This window comes from Cynocephalus volans, chromosome 13 (genome assembly GCF_027409185.1).
Source record: "Cynocephalus volans isolate mCynVol1 chromosome 13, mCynVol1.pri, whole genome shotgun sequence".
In the NCBI taxonomy this organism is placed as follows: Eukaryota; Metazoa; Chordata; class Mammalia; order Dermoptera; family Cynocephalidae; genus Cynocephalus; species Cynocephalus volans.
In genome coordinates this window covers 70,716,692-70,738,674 of record NC_084472.1, presented here as the reverse complement: position 1 = coordinate 70,738,674, position 21,983 = coordinate 70,716,692, and the positions used below count along the sequence as shown (strand labels likewise).

Sequence of the window (21,983 nt, the reverse complement as noted above, 5' to 3'; positions counted from 1 at the left end):
CTCAACTAGAGAAGATATTTGAAACACATATAAACAACAACAATAAACAACAAAAAAACAAATCAATAAGAAAAAGACAAACATCCAACAGAAAAAAGAAACAGGGATCTATATGAAAAGATAGCAAATGGCTTTTCAAGTCCCTTCTAAAATTTAAACCTGGGTAACAGATGATGGTTAAAATTTCATTCTTTCGACCAGTGCAGCAATTTATGAATCTGTGTGCGTGTGTATGTTTGTGTGACTACAACCAAAATCACCCACCTCTAAGTGTTTGATTTGCAGAAAGTATTAGTAATATATTAACAAAATTTAATACTACAAAGTTTGGGGGATCTGTGCAATATGGAAAAACAGTTGAAATGGAATTGTTAAAATGATCCTTAGAGCAGAATGTTCTCCTACCTCATCTGAATCTAACTTAACACTCCATTTGCTTCACCCAATTTCTATTAATACTTGGTTCTCCTCCTTCACACTCAGTAAAAGCTTTCGCTTTCTCACTACAGCCCAGTGATAACTCTTATCTCTACTTAGAGCACTCCTTTAACTGAGCGATCATCTGACAGTCTGCCTCTGTAGTCTACAAACTGTTCTATGTTGGCACGCATTGCCTGTGCTCTGACTCTTTACGTAACGAACGTCTCCTAGGTAGCTGTCTTTTTAATACTTGTATATTACAGTGCGTTATGTTATATTTAGTACATAATTGGTGTCTAGCTCAAAACCAGATTATCACTGAAAAAATTAAAGGTCTTAAGATATTTATATTTAATTATAAATTATATCATTCAAAATAGAACCTAAAGAAAATCTAATAAACTCTGAATATCTTACTATCAAGGAATTCTACACAAATCAGATAAATCATGTAATTTTTAAATGAAATCCAACTTCATTCAAATGAATAAGAATTTCTTTAAGTTTCTCTAAAGTGCATTCAAATAAAAAGTGTGAAATGATATAGAATAACAAGTAACTTATATGAACCATGAATAAAGAAATCTTTATTTCTACTATATAGGACCCCCTAAAAGAGAAAGAAAAGCAGGAATAAAAAAAAAAGGCCTCTTGAATTATTCAAAGTATATGTAAAAATCCAAACATGTTCACACACTTTAGTTTTAGAAAATCTGCAAAGGTTGCAAAGGTACTCACCAAGAATAAATATATACTTAGTTTTTATGCAATTATAAAAATAAAATTTATCAGAGCTATAAGCACTTGGCAGAGTACAAGCAGCAAAATAAGAACGTGGGGGAAGGGTTGTTAGCTGGAATTGAAAACAACACACAAGGGATAACAAACATATTTTTAGAAAGCAGGTGAACCTGAGAAGCTCAGCAGCCTGGAGCCCATGTGCTGCAACAGGTCAACAGGATGCCAGCCTGTGATAGATCAGGACAGTAACTGAAGTTCGCAGCAAGAATCCTAAGTTGCCAAGAAATGGTTAACAAGATCACATTCTGGTCTAAGAAGGTAGAGTGTGCAACAGCTTTTAGAAAGGTTTCCACACAAAACAGTTGCAATACACCATTTCATATGGAAAGGAATAAATCATCAGCTTTCCAAAACACCTTTCACCATGATTTCCAGACAGCCCAGATTTCACCATAAGAAATTTCAAACTTTACTAAAAACTCACAATGATTTATCTATCACGAGTTATTGATAAATACAAAAGCATTTGTTAAATTTTTAAATATACAAACCTCCTAAAATAAGAAAGCAAATTCTACCAAAAACATTCACTCTTACAAAACTGAGTAAATCAAATAGCAATAACTTCACACAGCAGAGTGCATCACCTTGTGTATATAATTAAGAAAACGTTATTTCTGCCGGGACAAGAATAGTTTGGTTCACAGTCTTCCTAGGATATCAAATAGTATTCTGTCCCTCGAGAGGTATTTTCTGAAACAATAACTATGTTAAAAGTGTCCTGGTCACTGGAAAGTTTTAATCAGAAAATTATCTTTGTACAGAAATATGTCCCCAATAATTTTCTCATCACGGTATCAGAAAGACACTCAAAAAACAACAACAAAAGAGTTGGCTCCAATTTGTACTAAGGATCACCTTTAATCTAAAACTAGATTGGCATACACTTGCTCAGTACTCTATATAAGCTTTTAATTTATTCAAGTACTCCATAAATTAGTTTACACAATCTTTACAAACTCTGTAAGCACATGCTCCATACAATAATGCTCCGTTCTAAGTTCCCTACCTAGCACTCTGTGCAGAAGAGAGCACTGTTCCCAGCACCTGAGGGTCTGGGGGGCGTCACAGGTGTGAAGCTCACCTTCTCTGCTTGGAGGGCCGTTCACTGCTCCTCACTCAGTGGCTACATCCATATGAGAATATCTTTAATTGAGCATGATAACTGAAGACAACAGCCAACAGTAACTCATGAGAGGTTTCAGACAGGCTGTGGACGTGCATCAGTTTATGAGGAACACACAAAACACTGTAACCTGTAGGGCTACCTTACAGCTATTCAAATATATGGAAATGGCTCCTTTTTTTGCCTCTCTTGTCTGGATGGATACAGAAAACCCGGAGGATAAACTGCTTAGATTCTAGCACCCTATTTTTCAAGTGAGGAGGATAGGGCCAGATCAAGGAGAAAGGAGAGGAGGACTACAGTGCTGTGTGGACTGAGAAACAAGGACGTCACAGTCACACTTCATAAATGAGAAAATACGTTCTGGGAAAGAAGTGTTAACACAGATGACAAAGTCATTCCATGCTTTGCAGCAATAAACCACTTGTTCCCCAAGACTCCCGGAAGAGATATTTACAGTAACAGTTTTGCCCAAAAGAAGTAAGTCTATCTTATTCATGAAAGATTTAGTAAGTGCCTTCTCCTCTGCAAAGAGCCATATTGAGCATGGTGGGGTGTTCAGAGACTAATCTTAGTGAGGAAGGCATGTAGGAGGCCAGGGACAGGCCAAAAGCTAGGCCTCTGGCACCAAAAAGTAGCCAAGTTGTGGATGTAAAGGAAAAGTTCTTGAAGGAAATTAACAGTGCTACTCCAGTGCATACACAAATGACAAGAAAGCAGAACAGCCTTATTGCTGATATGCAGAAAGTTCTAGTGGTTTGCATAGAAAATGAAACCATTTCTAGCTTTTGATTTAACGTCAGAAATAGCAGTTCTTCCTTTCATTTGAACACTTAGAAGCCCTTGCAGGGTTATTAACTGACCTAGTTTCAACACTGCTGTGTTTCAGGGAATAGGGAGGCCTGGAGAGAGGGAGAGAGATGGGAAATAGCTGGTCAGTGGAGCAGTCAGAACACATGCAGCATTTATCGATTAAGTTTGCTATCTTACATAGGCACAGTTCCTGGCACCCCAAAACAATTACAACAGTGACATCAAAGATCACAGATCACCATAACAAATGTATTAATGATGAAAAAGTTTGGAATATTGCAAGAATTACCAAACTGTGACAAAGAGACATGAAGTGGGCACAAGCTTTTGGAAAGTGGTTCCAGTAGACTTGCTAGAAACAGGGTTGCCAGAAACCTTCAATTTGTACAAAGACACAGTATTTGCAAAATGCAACAAAGCTAAGAGCAATAAAACAAGGGATGCCTGTAAGTTTGTACTCAGCAGAGTGGTGGGAGGGAAGACTGGGATGCAGGTTGTGCCAGGAGCTAGGTGTGCGATGCAAAGGGACTGAGGAGTTCAAGAGGTAGCTGTGCTGTGGGCTCATCCAATGGAATATTCGGGTGGGATGAAGAGGGAGAGAATGGCCAGGAGGCTTCTGGGACAATGGCGCCAAGATAAGCACCTGGGCAAGACAAACTAAGAGAAACTAACAGAGCCAAAGCCTAACAGAGGCCTGAACACAGCAGAAGGAGAACAGTCAGACTGTAAGTCCTGTTGACCAGTGAGGAGAAACTACAGGAAAGAAGACAACTTACAGAAAAGAGATAAGTTTAAAATTTATGACTTGTCATCCTTTTTAATTTTAAATACTAATCAACTACAGTTAGATTCAAAACATTCAACAAATATGGGCATGTTTTTTATAAACAAGCAACATGCTATCTGAAATGTCAAAGTATTAAAGCATATTAAAATTACCAGGTAGAAATGGTGATTTCTTCTTTATAATCTTTTTTTCTTTTTTATCCAACTTCTCTGGGCTTTCCTGTTCTTTTGCTTGCTCTGCATCTGTAGGGTCAGTTTGTTCATTGGAAACATTGGCAATATCTGGATTCTGAATCGGCGTGGCATTAGTCCTGGCATGGCTGGAGTCATTAGGAGGTGCTGCAACTGGAATTGAAGACAGCCCACTGTTTTCTAAGGCTTGCTAAGACAGAACAAAACTAAAAGGTTAGAAGATAAAGTGGCCCAAATCTGCCTACCAATATCAATCACAAAGATGTCATAAAGCTTTACCTATAGAATTCTAATTCCACTTCAAGAAATAAAAACCTATAATTCCAAGTAATCATTTACAACCGAGGCTTCCAACTCTTTGAAGCTGTAACATTCCTAATAACTAACATCTCACCCCCATCCAAAATATGTGATAACCACATTTACATTTCTAAATTAAAGGAAATTAATTAATTTGACTTTTAGAAATCTTACCTCAAACAACTCCGGTTGTCTAAACATATTTGCGAATCCCTATTTTAGGGCATAACTTACACTGGGTTTACCCCTAAGATACTGACTGTGGCCTGACATCTGAGATTCCTTATATCCCTGGTGAATTTTTTACCATGAAGGTATAGGACCAAGTTTAGTTTAAACAAATAATAGAGAGAGGGAAGGGAAGAAGAAGGCCACCGCTGTTTGGAGATGGAGAAATTTTGTGATGTAATGCTGGACTGGGGGTACAGCAATCGGAAAAGAGCTGTGTGCTCCCTTTTCTTCCTCCTCTCCCACAGGTGCACAGACTGTTCACACACCACTAAGAGAAAGCCATTGTTAAAACTCAGAATTATAAACACCTCTGACTATCTCAAAATAGTGCACCAGAAACTTAAGAAAAAATAAAATATTTCCTTCGCCTCTGTCAACAGGATACATAAAAGACAAGTTCTGAAAAGCCCACTGTTTTCAGGTAATTTCACTTACGGAGAAATGGTTAGTTTTTTCAACTTTTAAAAATTTATACATTAACAAATCATTTAGAATCCTGCACTGTCCATAAGCAATTAGATAAGCAATTTTGTTCCACTGTAATTTTTTTTGACTCAGACACATTTTTTTTTTTTTTTTTGTCTTTTTCGTGGCCGGCACTCAGCCAGTGAGTGCACCGGCCATTCCTATATAGGATCCGAACCCACGGCGGCGGGAGTGTTGCCGCGCTCCCAGTGCCGCACTCTCCCGAGTGCGCCACGGGCCCGGCCCTCAGACACATTTTTAATCAGGACACCTTTACTCGGACAAGTCCTGCATATTTATTTTTCAGTAACAGTCCCTGGTTTCTGACAGAGCGCAAGTGCAGAAGCCTCGCGCCAGCAGATAGAGGTGCTTCACCTGGAGGATGTCCTGGCTGATGCCCACTGTAATACTTAGTTGCTGCCCGGGCTGAGGGGACTGGTGTGACTCCACAGGCCCCGGCTCTGAGAGTTCCAGAAGTTGCTGGATGACATCGGTTACTGCCTGAGAATTCTGCTGACTTGAGGCTGACGTAACTTGGGCTTCCGTCTGCTGAAGAGGTAACGTCTGAAACAGTGTGGCCTAAAACACAGCAACATTTTCACTAAAAACACAATTTTGCTCTTTTACCGGAAAAAGAAAAAGAAATAGTAAATACCCTCCTTAAAAGCATTAAGCTCTAACAGTATCCTAGACATAAAATTTAAACACAGTGCCTCACTGATTTTTGTGTTAGGCACAAGACTGGCTCTTAAATGAACATACTCAATGAACTGCTGTACTACAATTCTTTTAAACATTTTTTAAGTGAGCAGTAGAGACTACCAATTCATGTTGGCAGACTGAGCTCACAAACCCTCATCTTCCGGCTAATGTATTAAATGAGGTGAAAGAATGAAGCAAGTATAAAGTTCCAAAACAAAACAAAAAAACCACTGTGGTCCAAAAAATTAAACAACTTTCTGAAAAACAGGGAGATTGGAGGAACAAATGCTCTATAATGAGACAGCCAAGAAAATCTAAGGAAGGGGCTATGTGAAAGAGGGATCCAGTTTGGTTCCCGAAGAAGCTCAGGAATCTGAAATGCCATATCCAAAATACTGTGGAGGGAAGTGAAACTATTCTATATGATAGTGTAATGGTAAACACAAGACACTATACATCTGTCAAAACCCACAGAATACACAACACCAAGAGGGAACCCTCCTGTAAACTACAGACTTTAGTTAATATATCAACGATTATTCACTAGTTGTAACAAATGTACCACACCACTGCAATGTTATAAGAGGGGAAATTAAGGGGGCAGGGGGGGGAGAGTACATGGGAGTTCTCTGTATTTTCTGCTCAAATTTTCTGTAAACCTGAAACTGCTCTAAAAATAAAGTCTATTAATTTTTTTTAAAAAAGACAGTGGGAAAAAATACGTAGGGCTGAAAATGAACCCCTTTGTCTTTGTCCATAGAACAAGTGCCTTTAGGCAAAAAGACAAGGGATTGCCTCTAAAAAAAAAAAACAAAAAGGGCACCATTTATGGCATTTAGTTCTCTAGACTAAATACACAGTCCTTTGTGTCCTGCCACCACGGTCCCCCAAGTTAAAGAGCTCATGCCTTGGCATTCACACTGCAAATGACTCCTGATGACCCACAAGCACTGTCCACGCATAAAACGTGCACACCCACAGGCTTACTGTTACCTTGCTCTGAAATAAAGACAGGCAACCAAAGATTCTAAATGCGTGAGACAGGGCAGGGGCAGAGAGGATGTTGACTCAAGGCAGATAACTCAATGAGCAGAAGGAAACTTTTAAAAAGAAAATGTTTAGATTTCAGAGGAGGTGCATCGAATCATAAAAAAAGTCCTGAAAAAAGAAACAATCAGCTCACACAGGACAGCTCTCAGAATTAAAAATCTCACCAAAAAAAAAAAAAAAAAAAAAAAAGGGTCATAAGATAAAACTGAAGAACCGTCTCAAAAGTAGAGTAAAAAAGCCAAGAGCTAGAAAATGTGAAAGGCAAAATAAGAAACATGTAAAATCAACTCAGGAGGCTGAATGTTGATTCCTAGACAGTCCTGAAAAAGAATGTATACAACTTAACTTATAACGCTTTCTCATACCCAAATTAGGGTACAAAGTAGGGTAGATTCCCGGTTTCTAAACCCTTATACTACATTTTCTGTTCGTTATTGAGAATATAAATTTTTGAAGTGATCTGGATTATCATTCATTCCAGGTTATTCACTACATCTACATTTTGATTTGCATATTGCCAAAGGAAACGGTGAAAACTCTAATATTTGGTTGACTTACACATTGAAAATTTTATTTAAAAAAAAAAAAGTCCAAAATAGAATTTTCAAGACTTAATTATTAGACTCTTCAATTAGTCTATAGTTTTATAACTTTTTTTACAACATTATTTTTGATCAAGAATAAACAGAAATTGTCCAAAGATGCAAGAACAAACAGCAAAGTGAACCTGATGTTTAGAAACCGAATGCCAACTAGGCTTATTTTCCACACTGGTAGGAACACAGATGTTGACAACACCAGCTGCCAGCTGGCTGCGTCTGTGAGCACACATTAAAACTTCTGGGACTTTGGTATTTAACGTCTGCTACTTCTAATATACCACACTCTTTGCTTAGATTTGCCTTTTATGATCAATTGAGAAGTTAGTGTAGAAGAAGCAATTGGTAGAGGCTGACCTATAGAATCCCACAAAAAAAGAGCAAAAGTGTGTACATGTGTGTCTGTGCGTCTATGTGTCCCCATGTGTCTACGTGTGATGTGTCCCTGAGTGTGCGTGTATGTGTTGAGAAACATACAATTTTTAAATACGTGTACTGGAAAATACAATTTAGCTTCCCAAAAGCCCAAAGACTTGGGAAAATTATTACTTTCACATTAAAAAAGAACAAATAATTCTTACCCACAAAGGATATAAATTCTTAAATTATTAATAAAATAATGTAAATATAGAGTATTCAATAATCATCAATAACACTATAGGAATCATAATTTCATAAATTAATAATTACATCTTGCCTTATTTTTTACAAGTTCAAATCATACTCTTCTAAAATGTAAAAAGATGACTTTTTTCACAAATGTAAAAAAAAAAGTAGCAACTTATCACCATATAGGCAACTTTCTTAGCACCCTTTTGGTACTAAATATTTATTTCTGAAGGTCATATTTAAAATAACAAATTTTAGTTTAAAAATTCTTCTATAAACCAAATTTCTAAACTTACCGTTAAGACATGAGCAGTTTCTGTAGAACTTGTTGAATTTTGTGGCCCACCCATATGCATCTTGCTGATATGAGTGTTTAAGCTACCTAAACTTTTAAATACACAACTACATTCTGTACAATTATAGGTAGGTCCATTCTTGACCTTAAGGAATAAAAAAGAAAAGTGATATTTTTTTTATAATTAATTATTAGATAAACATTTAAGTTATAGCAAATCATAATTTACCATTCCATTCAAAATGATAGAAATAATCTACATTTTTCAACATTTCTTTTTTCATTTAAATAAGATAGCTGTAGATTCAATAGTCCAACTCCTTAAAATATATTCTAGTAAGAGATTAATTGAAATTTCAGTCTTTTCTGTAAATTAGAAATGATTCAGGAGTGAAAAAACATTTTTCAGTTTTGTAATCTAAAAAAAAAAAAATATTTGACATATGATGTTCTCAATTTCTTAAATGGTTAAATACAATGCTCAGTAACAAAGGCTAGACAATTAGATATAAATATTACTCTGAGTAAGCTTTCCAGGGACCAAAACATACATGTTAGAAAGGATTGTCACACAGTGTATAAGTTTTTCGTCACCCATTTTGATATTCCATTCCAACAACTAATTTTAAAAGCTATGAAAAAGCCAGAAGCAGAACATCTGTGAACAAAGAAACCATCTAAAATATTCTTCTGCTTTTACTCAAGCCCAGCATTAGTTACAATTATGAAGGATGACCCGAAAACCCACTGGCCTCTCTAAACTTAAACAAGACTCCATTCTATTTTCAGCACCTCATGAAGGACCAGATTTAAGAATTAGATTCCTCACAAGATTGGATAATATTTACAAACCAATCTCCAGAGGCCCTTTCTGGAACAATCCATCACAGTACAGCCCCAGTGTCCCGGCCCCTGAAGGAGTTTTCTAAACTTGGGAGTACAGCCGAGCATCCCACAGAGCTGTGCTCAGGCTCCATGTGCTATCTCTGTGGCTGTACGCAGATACAATCATTCCTAAGCAATCATCTCTACTCAGAGGCAACACCACAAGAATGACACATACAACCCACATGTGCTCTCCTGAGATCTAAAGGTAACCCCGCTTCACATTACCAGTACCTCACTAATATATATATGCCCTTCCCAATGTCTCTGTGTCTTAGATAATAGAAAGACTTTTTAAAGTAACTCAGTGTGTATGGAATTCTGAATCTGTTTATAAATCTATGTGAAGTGTGCAGATTTTTTTCATTTTAGATTTTATTTTGCTTATCTAAGATCTAAGACAACTTCTACTTCTCGTTTTATTAAGTTTGGGTCCAAGTGTACTATTAACTCCTAGTTCACTTAAGTGTTACTTAAGGTATTACTCCAAGGAACAAAATAAAAAGACACATATTTGCTTTTAAGAATATAATAGTTTTCATTACATGAAATAGTTTCATAGAATAAATTTTTTCTTTTTGGCTGGTCTGGGGACATGAACCCTTGACCTTGGTGTTATAAGGATGTGCTCTAACCAGCTGAGCTAACCAGCCAGCCCATAGAATAAATTGATCCATGATAAAAGTATTTGTGTTGCTTAAATATTTCTTTGTATTCTACAATTCAACCATACATAAGACACCAAATCATGATAATTAGTAAGAGCAAAAGTTAATCTCCTTAACAGAAACACTATCAGAGAATCTACAAATCAGTGTGATCTGCAGACCACAGAAAATTACAACAGAAAACTGTGAACATCATTTAGCTGAAATAGTTAACGTGAAGTACAGTAGTAAGTAAGCCAGGGCTCTGTCCAAAGGAGACACAAAAGTGCCACATGGGGCCAAACCTAAGTTTAGCAATATTAGCAATAGAAAAATACTTTTTTTCTCAATTTTATTTCTTGTCTTTCAAATTCTTACACTTGATAGCATCTGCATTTCAAGTCTGCTGAAGGGATGAGATAAATTATTCAGACTGATAAATTGTTAACTAACAAAGTTATCATGAGTATTTTCAAACATTTATCCATCGAACCTTTAATATCGTCAGCAAGAAGACAAAAAGATAGTATTTTATATTTCTTCCATATGTAATAAACCAAAAAGCTTCCTATAAATATATTTTTATAATATATATCCTATAAGTATGTTTTCCAAGACAGGGTCTGATCAGCACAAACTCAATCTGCATTTTTTTAAAATGGAAGAGAACGTCTCAGGTTTGCTCATTAACTCAAGAGATTACTGCGTACACCCCCAACGCTGTGTTTACCTCTGAGTGAACTCTCTGTACATGTGACTGAAGATTCCCTTTTTGAGAAAAGGCGGCAGGACAAAAGGCACAGGCGTGGGGTTTTTCACCTGTGTGCTTAATCATGTGGGTTTGCAGTGCCCCCTTCTGGTTAAAAGCTTTTCCACATTCACTACATTTAAATGGCCTTTCACCTAGAAAGGGAGAAAAATGATCAAAATATAATTCCATATTGTGTGAGCATCTTCAGGATTAAAAAGAGATATATTCAAGTTACCCAAACTTAAGACCCCATATATATCCTTCCAGCCAAAACATCCCCCTTGAGTATTAGACTCATATTTACAGCTGTCTTCTCAAAATCTCAAAATTAACATGTCCAAAACTAACTCCTGACCACCTCCCAAACATGCTCCACTGCAGCCTTCCCCGGTCAATGCCATCCTTTTAGGAGTTCAGGCCAAAAACTTGAGAGACATCCTTACCTTTTCTTCCTCTCTTTTGTGCCCACAAATATATCATTTGCTGATATATCAGCAAATCCTGCTGGTTCCACCTGCCAACTATCTCCAGAGCAGCACTGCTCCACATCCACAGCCACCATGCTGATCTAAGGCACCATACCATCACTGAGCTCCAGAAACTGCCTCCTAACTGGACTCCTTGCTTCCACCCTGGCTCCTTACAGGCTGTTCTCAAAACAGCAGACAGAAAGACCCTTTTCAAAATCTAACTCAGAGCAAGTCACCTGGTCTGCCCAAAACCTTCTGATGACTACCCCATGCAGCCAGAGTCAGAGCCCCGTGCTGTGGTTCCCAGAGTCTCAGCTCACCTCCCACCATCCTCGCTCCCTCCCCCAACCTTCTGCTGCTCCCAAACACATCAGGCAGACTTCCATCTCTGGGTCCCTGAATGCTCTCTGCCTGGACTGTTCTTCCCAGCATCCACAAGGCCTGATCCTTCATATTCTTCAGGTCTTTGCTGTAAATCACCTGCTCAGTAATGACTTTCCAGTGCATTCTATTTAACATTAAAACTTCCACATCCATCCTGGGAATCCCTAATCTCCTCCTCTGCTTTATTTCTCTCCACACTGCTTATTATCATTTGACTTTTTACATTTTACTTATTATCCATCTTCCCTCAGAAAATATCCTCTCAAATGGCAAGGTTTTGGTCTGTTTTGTGCACTACTATAGCTTCAGTACCAACAACAGTGTTTCACACATACTAGCTTTCAATAAGTATCACTGGATGAAAGAACGAGTGAAAAGAGAAAATTAAGGTAGGAGCGAATTGCAAGGCCAGTTTAATTTCTGGTTTCACAAAATTTTCACTCCCTAAGAAATATAAAATAACATCAGATCCCTGCTTCTTGGACAGTCTTAGGGTTAAATGAATGAGTGAGTTGTGACAGCCCTGGAGAAGGTATGCTGATAGGAAGCGGCCTTGCTTTCAGTCGGGGGAGCAGGGCTGCAGGAGAGGAGGGGCCGGCAATTTGGAAGCAAGGTACAAGCCGGGGTCCTCGTCACAGGACTGCTGTGTAGAGACCTACTTCCTGCTCTGGATGGCAATGCCTGAGGCGCACTCATTCAACCCTTCTTGGACGGGGCCCCAGGGGGGTCGCTCCCATCACATCATCACAGGCAGCATGGGGCACAGCCATGCCAAGACCAGGAGCACACGGGAATGGGGGGTGTTGGGCATGTGCAGGTGGCCGCTGCCACCCCTCGCAGGCCCAGACTGCCTGCTGTTTACATGAACTGGCCTGCAATAGCCCATTAGGGTCTGGATAACCTACTTTCCCAGTACACTGGGCAGCTCACAGGCCAATCCAAACAACAATCATGTGTGTTTTTAAAGTTCAGTGCCAGGAAGAGTACGTATAGAATCCCAAAATCATATACAGTAATGTGAGATTACATGTATGCATATCTCTGCGAGTGACAGTATACTTAAGATGTGTGTGGATCTACATACGCAGAGAAAAAATCTAAAAGGGGTAGATACCAAACTATTAAAGGTAGATCACATCTGAGAAGCAGGCCTGAGAAGAATTCTCTTTACTTTTTACTTTGTATGTCTCTACTTTGAATAAAGTATATAACATTTTTTTAAACTATTTTTTAAAATGAAACTTCAAAGAAGATAAACTAGAGCCTAATACTCTACAAATAAAATGTATTATCACATTTCTAAAGATGTTATTTTCTTTTTCCCTTGCTCCAAAAAATAAACATAAGCTGGTACTCTGAAACTATCAACTTTATACAGAAATATACACAACTCTGAAATTGTCTAAATGACTCTACAATACTCTCTACATAGAGATATTTCACTGAAAACACTGAAAAGAAAAAAAAAAACAAAACAATGTAGCATAATGAGAACTGGTTGACAAGCAACCAGCCAACTAGCTGTGAGCTTCCTTACTCTGTCACTGTAAAGGGAAACCAAATCACAAGTATGGAAGGAAACAAAACGACAAAGCAAGGATCACTTTCATTCCAAATACTGTCACTACTCGCCCGGTTTTCCTCTGTCCTTCCCTAGGAAAGATCATGTGTTACTAATGCAATATCATAAACTGATTGTTTTTTACAAGATGGCAAAGAGTATTCAGCCATGAATGCCGGGCTCACTTTCAAACATCCCAGCAAAACTAACAAATGAACAAGGTAAGGTAGGGAGAAACCAAGTTTTCATTATTTTAATGTTTTGCAACCTAGTTAGTGAGGTGAAATTACAGAACATGAAGACCTAGTGCTTTCTTCATTAATTTAGATCTAATTAGCCTAGTGCAACATCTTGACACATTGTAACACTCAAATATTCATGAATTAAATGAGTGAATAAATACCTTAATAATAATAATATCAACTCCCAATTATTGACAGCTTACCATATATCAAGCACTTTGCTATGAGCACTACATATATTTTTCCATTTACAACGTAGGACAATCATATGACAGAATATTCACATCTTTCAAGTGAAGAAATGAAACCACAGAAAGATTAATTTCACCAAGATTACACAGCAAACTATGGGAAAGCCAGGATTAGATTCCAGGTCAAGCTAGTACTAAAGCACATAATAAACCATAATAAATCATCCAAAAGTAAAGGTTTTTCATACCTGTGTGTATCCTAATATGTCGAGTTAACTGACTTGGCTTTTGAAATGTCTTTCCACAGTGTGGACATGAATATGTGAATCCACTTCTGTCAATGTTCCGATTATAAGACCTTGTACCTGATACCCTAGTACAACACAGGGGAGAATACATATTCAGTCACCTCTCTTACATTACAATTTCAAAATGAAATCCTACTGGAAAGTTTAGCTGGCTGGTCATCAGAACATGTTTTAATGATAAGCCAATCATATATATATACAAACATGTGACATATACACATATACATGTATGAGACTTCTGTATTCAATATCATAAAATTCATTTTTTCTATTTCTGATGAAAAGAGAAACTTGGTTTTTTCAAGTCAAAAAACTGCAGTTGGAGTGGGGTGGGGGGAAGAGCAAAATGTCTCTTCTAGACAAAGCTGTACCCCTGATGGTCACACATAAAGACACGTCAGGTATAATTTCTGTGTCAGCACTAAGTCTGCGCTATCTCCCCAGTCTCCTTGCTTTCAATACCTTATAGAAGGGGCTGACTTCTAAACTCCTACTTCCAGCCACTCTGACACCTGCTCCAAACCTGAGCCCTACAGTGCTCTCGGCCTGTACCACCCTGCACCACCCCGCCGGGGGAGCTCACCAGCAGCCTAAACCTAACACATGCAGAAGACAGCTCTTCATTTGATCCCACCTGCTCCTCTGCATGTCAGGAAAGGGAAACTGCCTGTTGTGCATGTTTAAACCTCAGGAGTCACACTAGCATCATCACGTCCATCTGGAAACGCTGCTCATTTGACTGAAACTCACTCCCATGTGCTACCATCACTCACACCCCGTGCCTGTCGAGAACCTGGAACAGCAGCGTCTTTCCAGCCTTCTGCTTCGATGGCCTCCTAAAGGGTCTCCCTGCCTCAACTCTCGCCCCTACAGCAGCCACAGTGATATCCTTCAGTCTGGTCGGGCCAAGCTTCCCCGTAAAACCCTCCCACGGCCAGCTGTCCACATACAAACGAGACACCGTGCTCCCAGGAAGCCTTCAGCCCCGGCCTGCACTCTCTCCCCTCTGCAAAAGGCTCTCAACCGCACCTCCTGTTTCTCAAACACACAGTCAGCTGCTCCTGAGATTCTGCCAACTGCTCTCTGCTCAGCCTGGAATGCCCTTCTGGACCTACAGGGCTCCTTCTCCTCCTCCAAGTCTCCTTTCTAATGCCCTCCTCAGAAAGGTCTGTGCAAAACAGCCACCTCCCCCGACCACCACTCCAGATCAACCTGGTTTTCTTTCCTTCTCAACACTATATATATGAAGCTGCTGAACTGACTAACCCACTCACAAGGTCATTGTTGATCTTCCCTACTAAATAATAGCTTCGTGAGGATGGGGCCTCATCGTCTGGTCTGTCTCAAACTGGGGAAGACCAAGAGAGAAGCCAGGGCTGTCTATGAGCCTAACGACCCCCTAAACATCTACAATCATCTCTCTAAAACCTTAGAAGAAACATCAAAAATGTCTTCATTAAAACTTCCTCAAAATAAAATCTAGTGTGTACAGAGAACATGAATTATATTTGGGGGGTTTAAAAATCACTGAAAAAATGAAGTATTAGATGGATACCACATTAGTCAAGAATAGATCAAATAAAAAAGAAAGATGAGACAGTTGATCCTATGAACATGCTCATCCACATTTCTAAAACACAAAAGCAAAGGGATAAATACTACAGAGTCTTCAGGCATTTTATAAACTTTAATTAACTGGGGTGGGACTTCCTGTTACTGTTAAAAAGTACAGATATTTCCTACCCATTTGGGCTTGGAAGGGTAGCAAGCTAAGCTGATAATAGTTAAAATAATAATTGATACTGCCTTTGAGTTATTGGGGAAATTAGCTAAATGAGTGTGACAATTCATCGTCACCATCGACTTACCTGAGCACCAGGGCCAGGAAGAACTCCTTATTTCATTTTATTAAGAAATGGGAATATCAGTAAAAACACATAATTAGGAATGCGTGAGATATGAAATTTTGAAAAACATGTTAAATTTGACTAGGATTAAATCATATATGCATTCAAACATAGGCATGGTTGTTAAGATCATGAGCTCTAAAAGCAGACAATTAGGATTTAAATCTCTAAATCTTGACTTACAGGCTGTAAAAACCTCATGAAAGTTACTTGATCTCCCTAATCTAGGTTTTCTCATCTGCAAAATGGGTATATAAAAATACCCTGGCTTGATAGGGTTGTTTGTAATGATTAAATGAGGTCATTAATATATTTATTCATTTATGTTTTTATATTTATATATAAATATATAAATATTTTATATATTAATATACATATTTCTATACATACTAAGAACAGTGTCAGGCATAGATGAATTCTCAGCAGTTAGGTGCTATAAATAAACTAATTCATTAAAAAGGGTGCTAATTAGGCTTTTATAAATCTACTTTACATACTTTGTTGCCTCCCCATAAAAAACGTATTGCCGGTACTATGTTCTAAAGCTTTTAATACTATAATACTAGCTAAACATTTCTACCCATACAGCTTGACACCTATTAATTTTCACACTTGTCTTCCCTACTACAGACATGAACTATACGTGTTATAAAAGACAGTCTGACACCATACCAAATTAGCTGTGTGGTTCCACTTTGCTGTGTTCTTATTCTAAAGCAGCAAATATTTTTAATTGATTGTAGCAAACTATGCCAACTTTAGACATACTATATAGATTTTTTAATCAAGCTCAACTAGTGAGTCTTACCTAATTTTATAATGAGTCTTCATGTGTTCCTTCAGCTCTGATGAGGTTTCAAACTCCTTCTTGCAGGCCTTACACGTATGAACGCGGGTTCCAGCCAGCTCCTGACGGTGCTCCTCCATGTGTATGGCCAACTGGCTCTGCAGAGTAAACTCGTCCCCACACTCGGAACAGATGAGGTTCTGGAAAAGAGAACGCCATTGATGAGCAGAGAACATATTTCAAAACCATGACTTCTAGAACTAGTATCGTAAACGATCAATCTACAAACTATTCTCTCCTCTGAAACAAGCATGATTTTCGCTTCTCAAAAAATGTATCATTATATCCAAATCTTGATATATAAAAGTTGTTTCTTTATGAGAAGAAAAAGATGGAAATGCTGGAAAAAGGTTGAGAGAACAATACAATTTTTGAGCAAAGTGACTTCTGTTTCAAATCGGCTGTTGGGTATCTGGCCCGTGATCTGTCTGTTCTGTGAAAACTTTAAAGAAGCAGAATGAGTTCAACACCAGAAAAGGGCAGAAAGAATTCAAACTGAGATTATGGCTTAATAGACCACCTTAAGACAATGACAGCTCGTAAGTTTTTAAATGGATATACCTCATTGTTCTTCGAATTTGGCTTTTAGGCAGAGAAGATTACAGACTCGGCCCAAATGTACCTTACTAAGCACATGAAACAGGAATAGTCTGAACTGAGGGGTGGAATGTGTGTAAAATACACACAGGAATTCAAAAACTCGGTGCAAAAAAAAAAAAAAAGAATGTGAAATAGCTCATTAATGTTTATTATCTGAATGGATAATATTTTGGATATATTTTAATAAATTAAATATATTAATAAAATTTATCTCACTTTTAAAAAATGTTTTTAATGTGGCTACTAGAACATCTAAATTACTCATATTACATTTCCCTTGACAATGTTGGTCTACATGTTCTGGAGTGGGGTCTAGACTCATCTTCAAGCTGCCAATTACCAGCTACATGAACTTGGGAGCTTCACCCACTGTATGCCTATAAAATAGGGATAATAATAACACCTACTCCAACAGGGTTGTTATAAAGTTAAATAAAACAATCCATATGAGCTGCTTATAGTGGATGGCGCAAGGTGAGAACTCAATAGTGACCTCAATCAGTAGCGATTGTTGACTCAGTACAAATTTCAACGAGGTCACTCATCTGGAGTTCCATAATACAATTACTTACTCAAATGATCTTCAAAATTAACTATCCAAGCATGAAAAAATGTGAAAACAATCTATCAATGAGCATGACTGTTACTTGAAATAAAATATATTACTATTTCTATCAGACTTTCTTCTAATTACTGTACATATCAGTCTTGTAAACTTCATTAAAATAAGTTTGTGAACAGATACTACCTACGGCTACAATGCAAAAAAGAATGGAATATTTTTAGCAATCCAATAATGATTTCAACTTAAATAACTTTTCATTAGTATTACTGTACAGTCATGCATCACTTAACTAGTGGGATATGTTCTGAGAAATGTGTCATTAGATGATTTTGTCATTGTGCAAAGGTGTATTATGAACGGAAACAGTGAATTTTCCTGTTATCTACACTGGCCACTAGGTGCATGAATGTGGTCGCTCTGTGCTCACTTTCCTCACCTGCTATATGGAAATTAGAATAATAACACCCCCACAGTCATGAAAATTAACTTATGGCTAGAAATGTGTCTAGCACCCAGCAAACACTAGGCGAGTATTAGCTAGCTTTACTATTATTTTGGCACAGGGATGGGTGGGAGTCATTTAAAATGCAAGAATTCTGAAACAGACAACAAGCCTTCCACTTGGGGTCAGACCTAATGTGTCAAAAGCCTGACTTTTTATCTTAAAGGTCTGAGTGGCCTTTGGGAGGGTCATCGTGGGTAAGCTAGGCACTCCTGCTCAACACACTTTGCAGTGGGTCTGTTTACACCAGCATCACCACGAACACGTGAGGAGTGCATTGCGCTCCAATGTTAGGACAGTTACAACACTAGGAGACAAGAATTTTTCAGTTCCATTATAACCTTATGGGACCACTGTCATATATGTGGTCCGTTGTTGATCAGAATGTAGCTATGCAATGCATGATTGTATAATAATAATTTAAGGAAATAATGAACTACTAAATTTTTAGTAACATGCTAATAGTAAAGAAAATTCATTCTAGGAAACTGCCAAAAGGAAAAAAGTACTTATCATAATTTGCTGCATCTCTTTTAAAAAAAATATGACCTCTGCCTCCTGAATGTTTATGGCAAAAGAAAGTACCTTTCATCAACAATGATCCCACCACATGTCCTGTCTTAAAATTACAAAGTAAAATTTGACTCTCACATCCCTGTTTCCTATGCCCATTCTTTTATTGCTCTGGCTCACATCCATCTTCTTTTCCCTTATTTTTATGAAATGATCAGACTAATGTATTTCAGGGGATATCTACTGGGACATTACTCAGATATTTGTTGGAACTGTCTGAGTGAAAACACAGGTTTATGCACAATTTGCTAGGATGGTGAGAGCAAGAACAAGCACAACCCTGGGCCCCAGCCAAGACCTGCTACATCACAAAAACCACATCACAGTCCCCCTGCCCCCTCCCCTCCCCGCCACACACACATTCTGGCAACACTTGAGGAAGTCCTGGCAAGGAGGGCAGCACCTCGTGCAGAGTTACAGGCCACTGGACAAGAGACCTCCCACATTACTGCATTCTCTGTGTTCAGAGTCAGTATCAAGTGTCTCTCCTAGAAAGAGAGACTGTCCGGGGATAATTCCGATGATGCTAAGTAGGGAAATGCACAGCATTTTAATCAATCCCCATCTTGCTGATGATACGATAATCTCTAAAAAGCGAAAAAGAGTGTGCAATGTGATGAATGCTAATGGCCTTGAGGCTGCTCTCCCTCCACCTCTCTCCCTTTCCATCTCCAGCCCAGGGCCACTGGTGTGACAGGCACACTAGTACCAAGACTGCCGCCAGTTAGGCCATTTGGAACCTTCCCTTCTCTCAGTGGCCCTCTCATGCTCCAGCACTACACCTCCTGTCCCAGGCTTTCTCCGGAGCCATTCTCTCTTTCCTAAAGCAGTTTGCCTCTGTCAACCTCAAATGGTGCTCAGCACACAAGATAAACCTAAAGCCCACCCAAAAATGTTGCTCTTCTCTCAGCACTTACAACACCTGGTCCATATCACTGTTCATCTTATTCTTCTGCTTCTCTTTTCTTGCTTTCCTGGATTATTTTTTGAATTTTTTAGAATTTTTATTTATATGTAGTATTTTTAAGTACATCATTTTGTATGGTTTTCTTGGAGACTACTCTAGGTATTACTACACACTTGTAACTTATCACAATCTACAAGCACTCATATTTTACCATGAAAGAAATATAGAAAACTTATTGGCATTCAAGTCTCTTTACCCTCCCCCTTTTAAAATATAATTGTCCTAAGTACTTTCTCTATGTACACTGAGCACACCGGATGATAATTTCTGCTTCAACCATCAAGTATGATTTAAGAATTCACAAGGAGAAGAATAGTGTATTATGTTCACCCAAATTTTTCATTTCCACTCACTCTGTTTGTATTAGTCAGGGTTCTCCACAGAAACAGAACAAACAAGGTTTGTGTGTGATTATTATAAGGAATTGTATGACAGGATTATGGAGGCTGACAAGTCCCAGATCTGCACTGTGGCCAGCAGGTAGAGACCCAGGAGAGCAGACGGTACGGATGGAGTCTGCAGGCCTGCTGGAGAATTCCCTCTTGCTCAGGAAGGCCAGTCTTTTTGTTCATTCAGGCCTTCTACTGACTAAGTGAGGCCCACTCCAATTTTGAAGGGCAATCTGCTTACTCAAAATTCAGTGATTTAAACATTAATCTCATCCAAAACACTGTCCAAGTTTCGCTTAAAATAAACCAGCACATTGTCCTTCTCTTCCCTTCTGAAGTTCCTAGCCCCCTTCTGTTATCATTTCCTCTCTGTTTCGAGAACTACTTTTAGTGATTTTTTAGAGTAGGTCTGCTAGTAATAAACTCTGATAGTTTTCCTTCATCTCAGGCTTTCTTTATTTCTTCTTCATTCCTGAAGGATATTTTCACCACACATAGAATTTGCAATCGACAGTTCTTGTCTTTGAGGAACTGAAACATGTTATTTTCTTCTAGCCACCATGGATTCACATGAGAAATTCACTGTCATTCACAATGGTGTTCCCCTACAGGGAATGGATCATTTCTCTGTCTAGTCTCTTTTAAGACTTTTTCTTGCATGTGGTTTTCAAATGTTTGATTATGATGTCTCTTGCTGTGGCTTTCTTTGGGTTTATCCTGTTTGGGATTCAATCATCTTCTTAAATCTGTAAGTTATGACTTTTATCAAATCTGGGTAATTTCCAACCATTATTTCTTTTTGAATATGTTTTTGGCCCCACACTCTTCTCATCCTTCTGCCATGACTGCACGTTGGATCTTTTGTTACTGTCCCAAAGCTTCCCCAAGGCTCTGCCTTCCAGCTCACAGTTCTCCTCAGTCCTTTCCATTCCACTGCTGAGCCCTTCCACTGAGTTCTTCATGCCAATCACTGGAGTCTCCAGCTCTATAATTTCCCTTTGGTTCTTTCTATCTTCTGTTTTTTCTACTTTTTCCATTTGTTTCAGGACAATTCATAAAGCATTTTTACGATGGCTACTTTAAAATCCTTGTCAGACAATGCCAGCATCTGGTTCCAGTGGGACTATGCTGGTTCTGCGTCTGATGATGTCCTCGTTCTTGTCTGCATCCCAGACATTCAGAGTGTTATGCTGTGAGACTCTGGATCTTGCCTTCTCTTTGGGCAGGCAGTCACCCTGTTCAGATATAGTGTGAAGACCAGCTGGGGCAGAGGCTCACCTTGCAGGGCCCTGCTGATCTGGGGTAGAAAGCGCAGTGCACACTGGTCCATCTCTTATCACTGGTTAAATCTCGTTGCTGGCAGGGGGTGGGGGTGTGGGGGAGGTATGGAGGCTCAGCTCCCCACTGGATCCCATGACACTGCTCTGGCAGGGGAATCAGAACACTCACTGCTTCTGGCGGAGGGTGGAAGGTGGGCTTCCAGCTAGGCTCTGCCAACATATTCAGGAGGGGGATTCTGGGTGCTGCCTCTTTCTGCCAGGAGGGGGGTGCAGGATTAGCTCCCCACAAGGTCTCAAGCCTGTTGGAGACCAAAGTGTCACCTGCTCCCAAAGGACAGGGGCAGAACGGGGTGGAGGTTCAACTCTCCACTCGGCCCCACTGAGCCGTTTCTCAGTTGGCATTCAGCTGGAAAAGGCAGAATATCGTGAGATTTTCTGTTCTGTTAGAACAACCTTTCTCCAGTTCTGGGTAAGGAGAACGGGCTTTTCTTGGGGTCCGTCCCTGCTGGCTGGCACTATGCCACA

At 38.9% G+C, this 21,983-nt stretch overlaps 1 protein-coding gene across 4 annotated transcripts in view; it reads right to left on the bottom strand.

Moving 5' to 3' along the window:
• Positions 1-21,983, bottom strand: part of ZNF236 (zinc finger protein 236) — a 124,418-nt gene that overhangs the window by 67,914 nt on the left and 34,521 nt on the right. For all 4 annotated transcript variants that reach the window (XM_063076788.1, XM_063076789.1, XM_063076791.1 and 1 more), the window contains exons 4-9: positions 16,544-16,722; positions 13,769-13,893; positions 10,652-10,824; positions 8,391-8,534; positions 5,510-5,713; positions 4,100-4,328 (exon numbers count right to left, since the gene is read on the bottom strand). In XM_063076788.1, the coding sequence (XP_062932858.1) occupies positions 4,100-4,328; positions 5,510-5,713; positions 8,391-8,534; positions 10,652-10,824; positions 13,769-13,893; positions 16,544-16,722 (1,054 nt within the window). The remainder of the gene's footprint in view (positions 1-4,099; positions 4,329-5,509; positions 5,714-8,390; positions 8,535-10,651; positions 10,825-13,768; positions 13,894-16,543; positions 16,723-21,983) is intronic.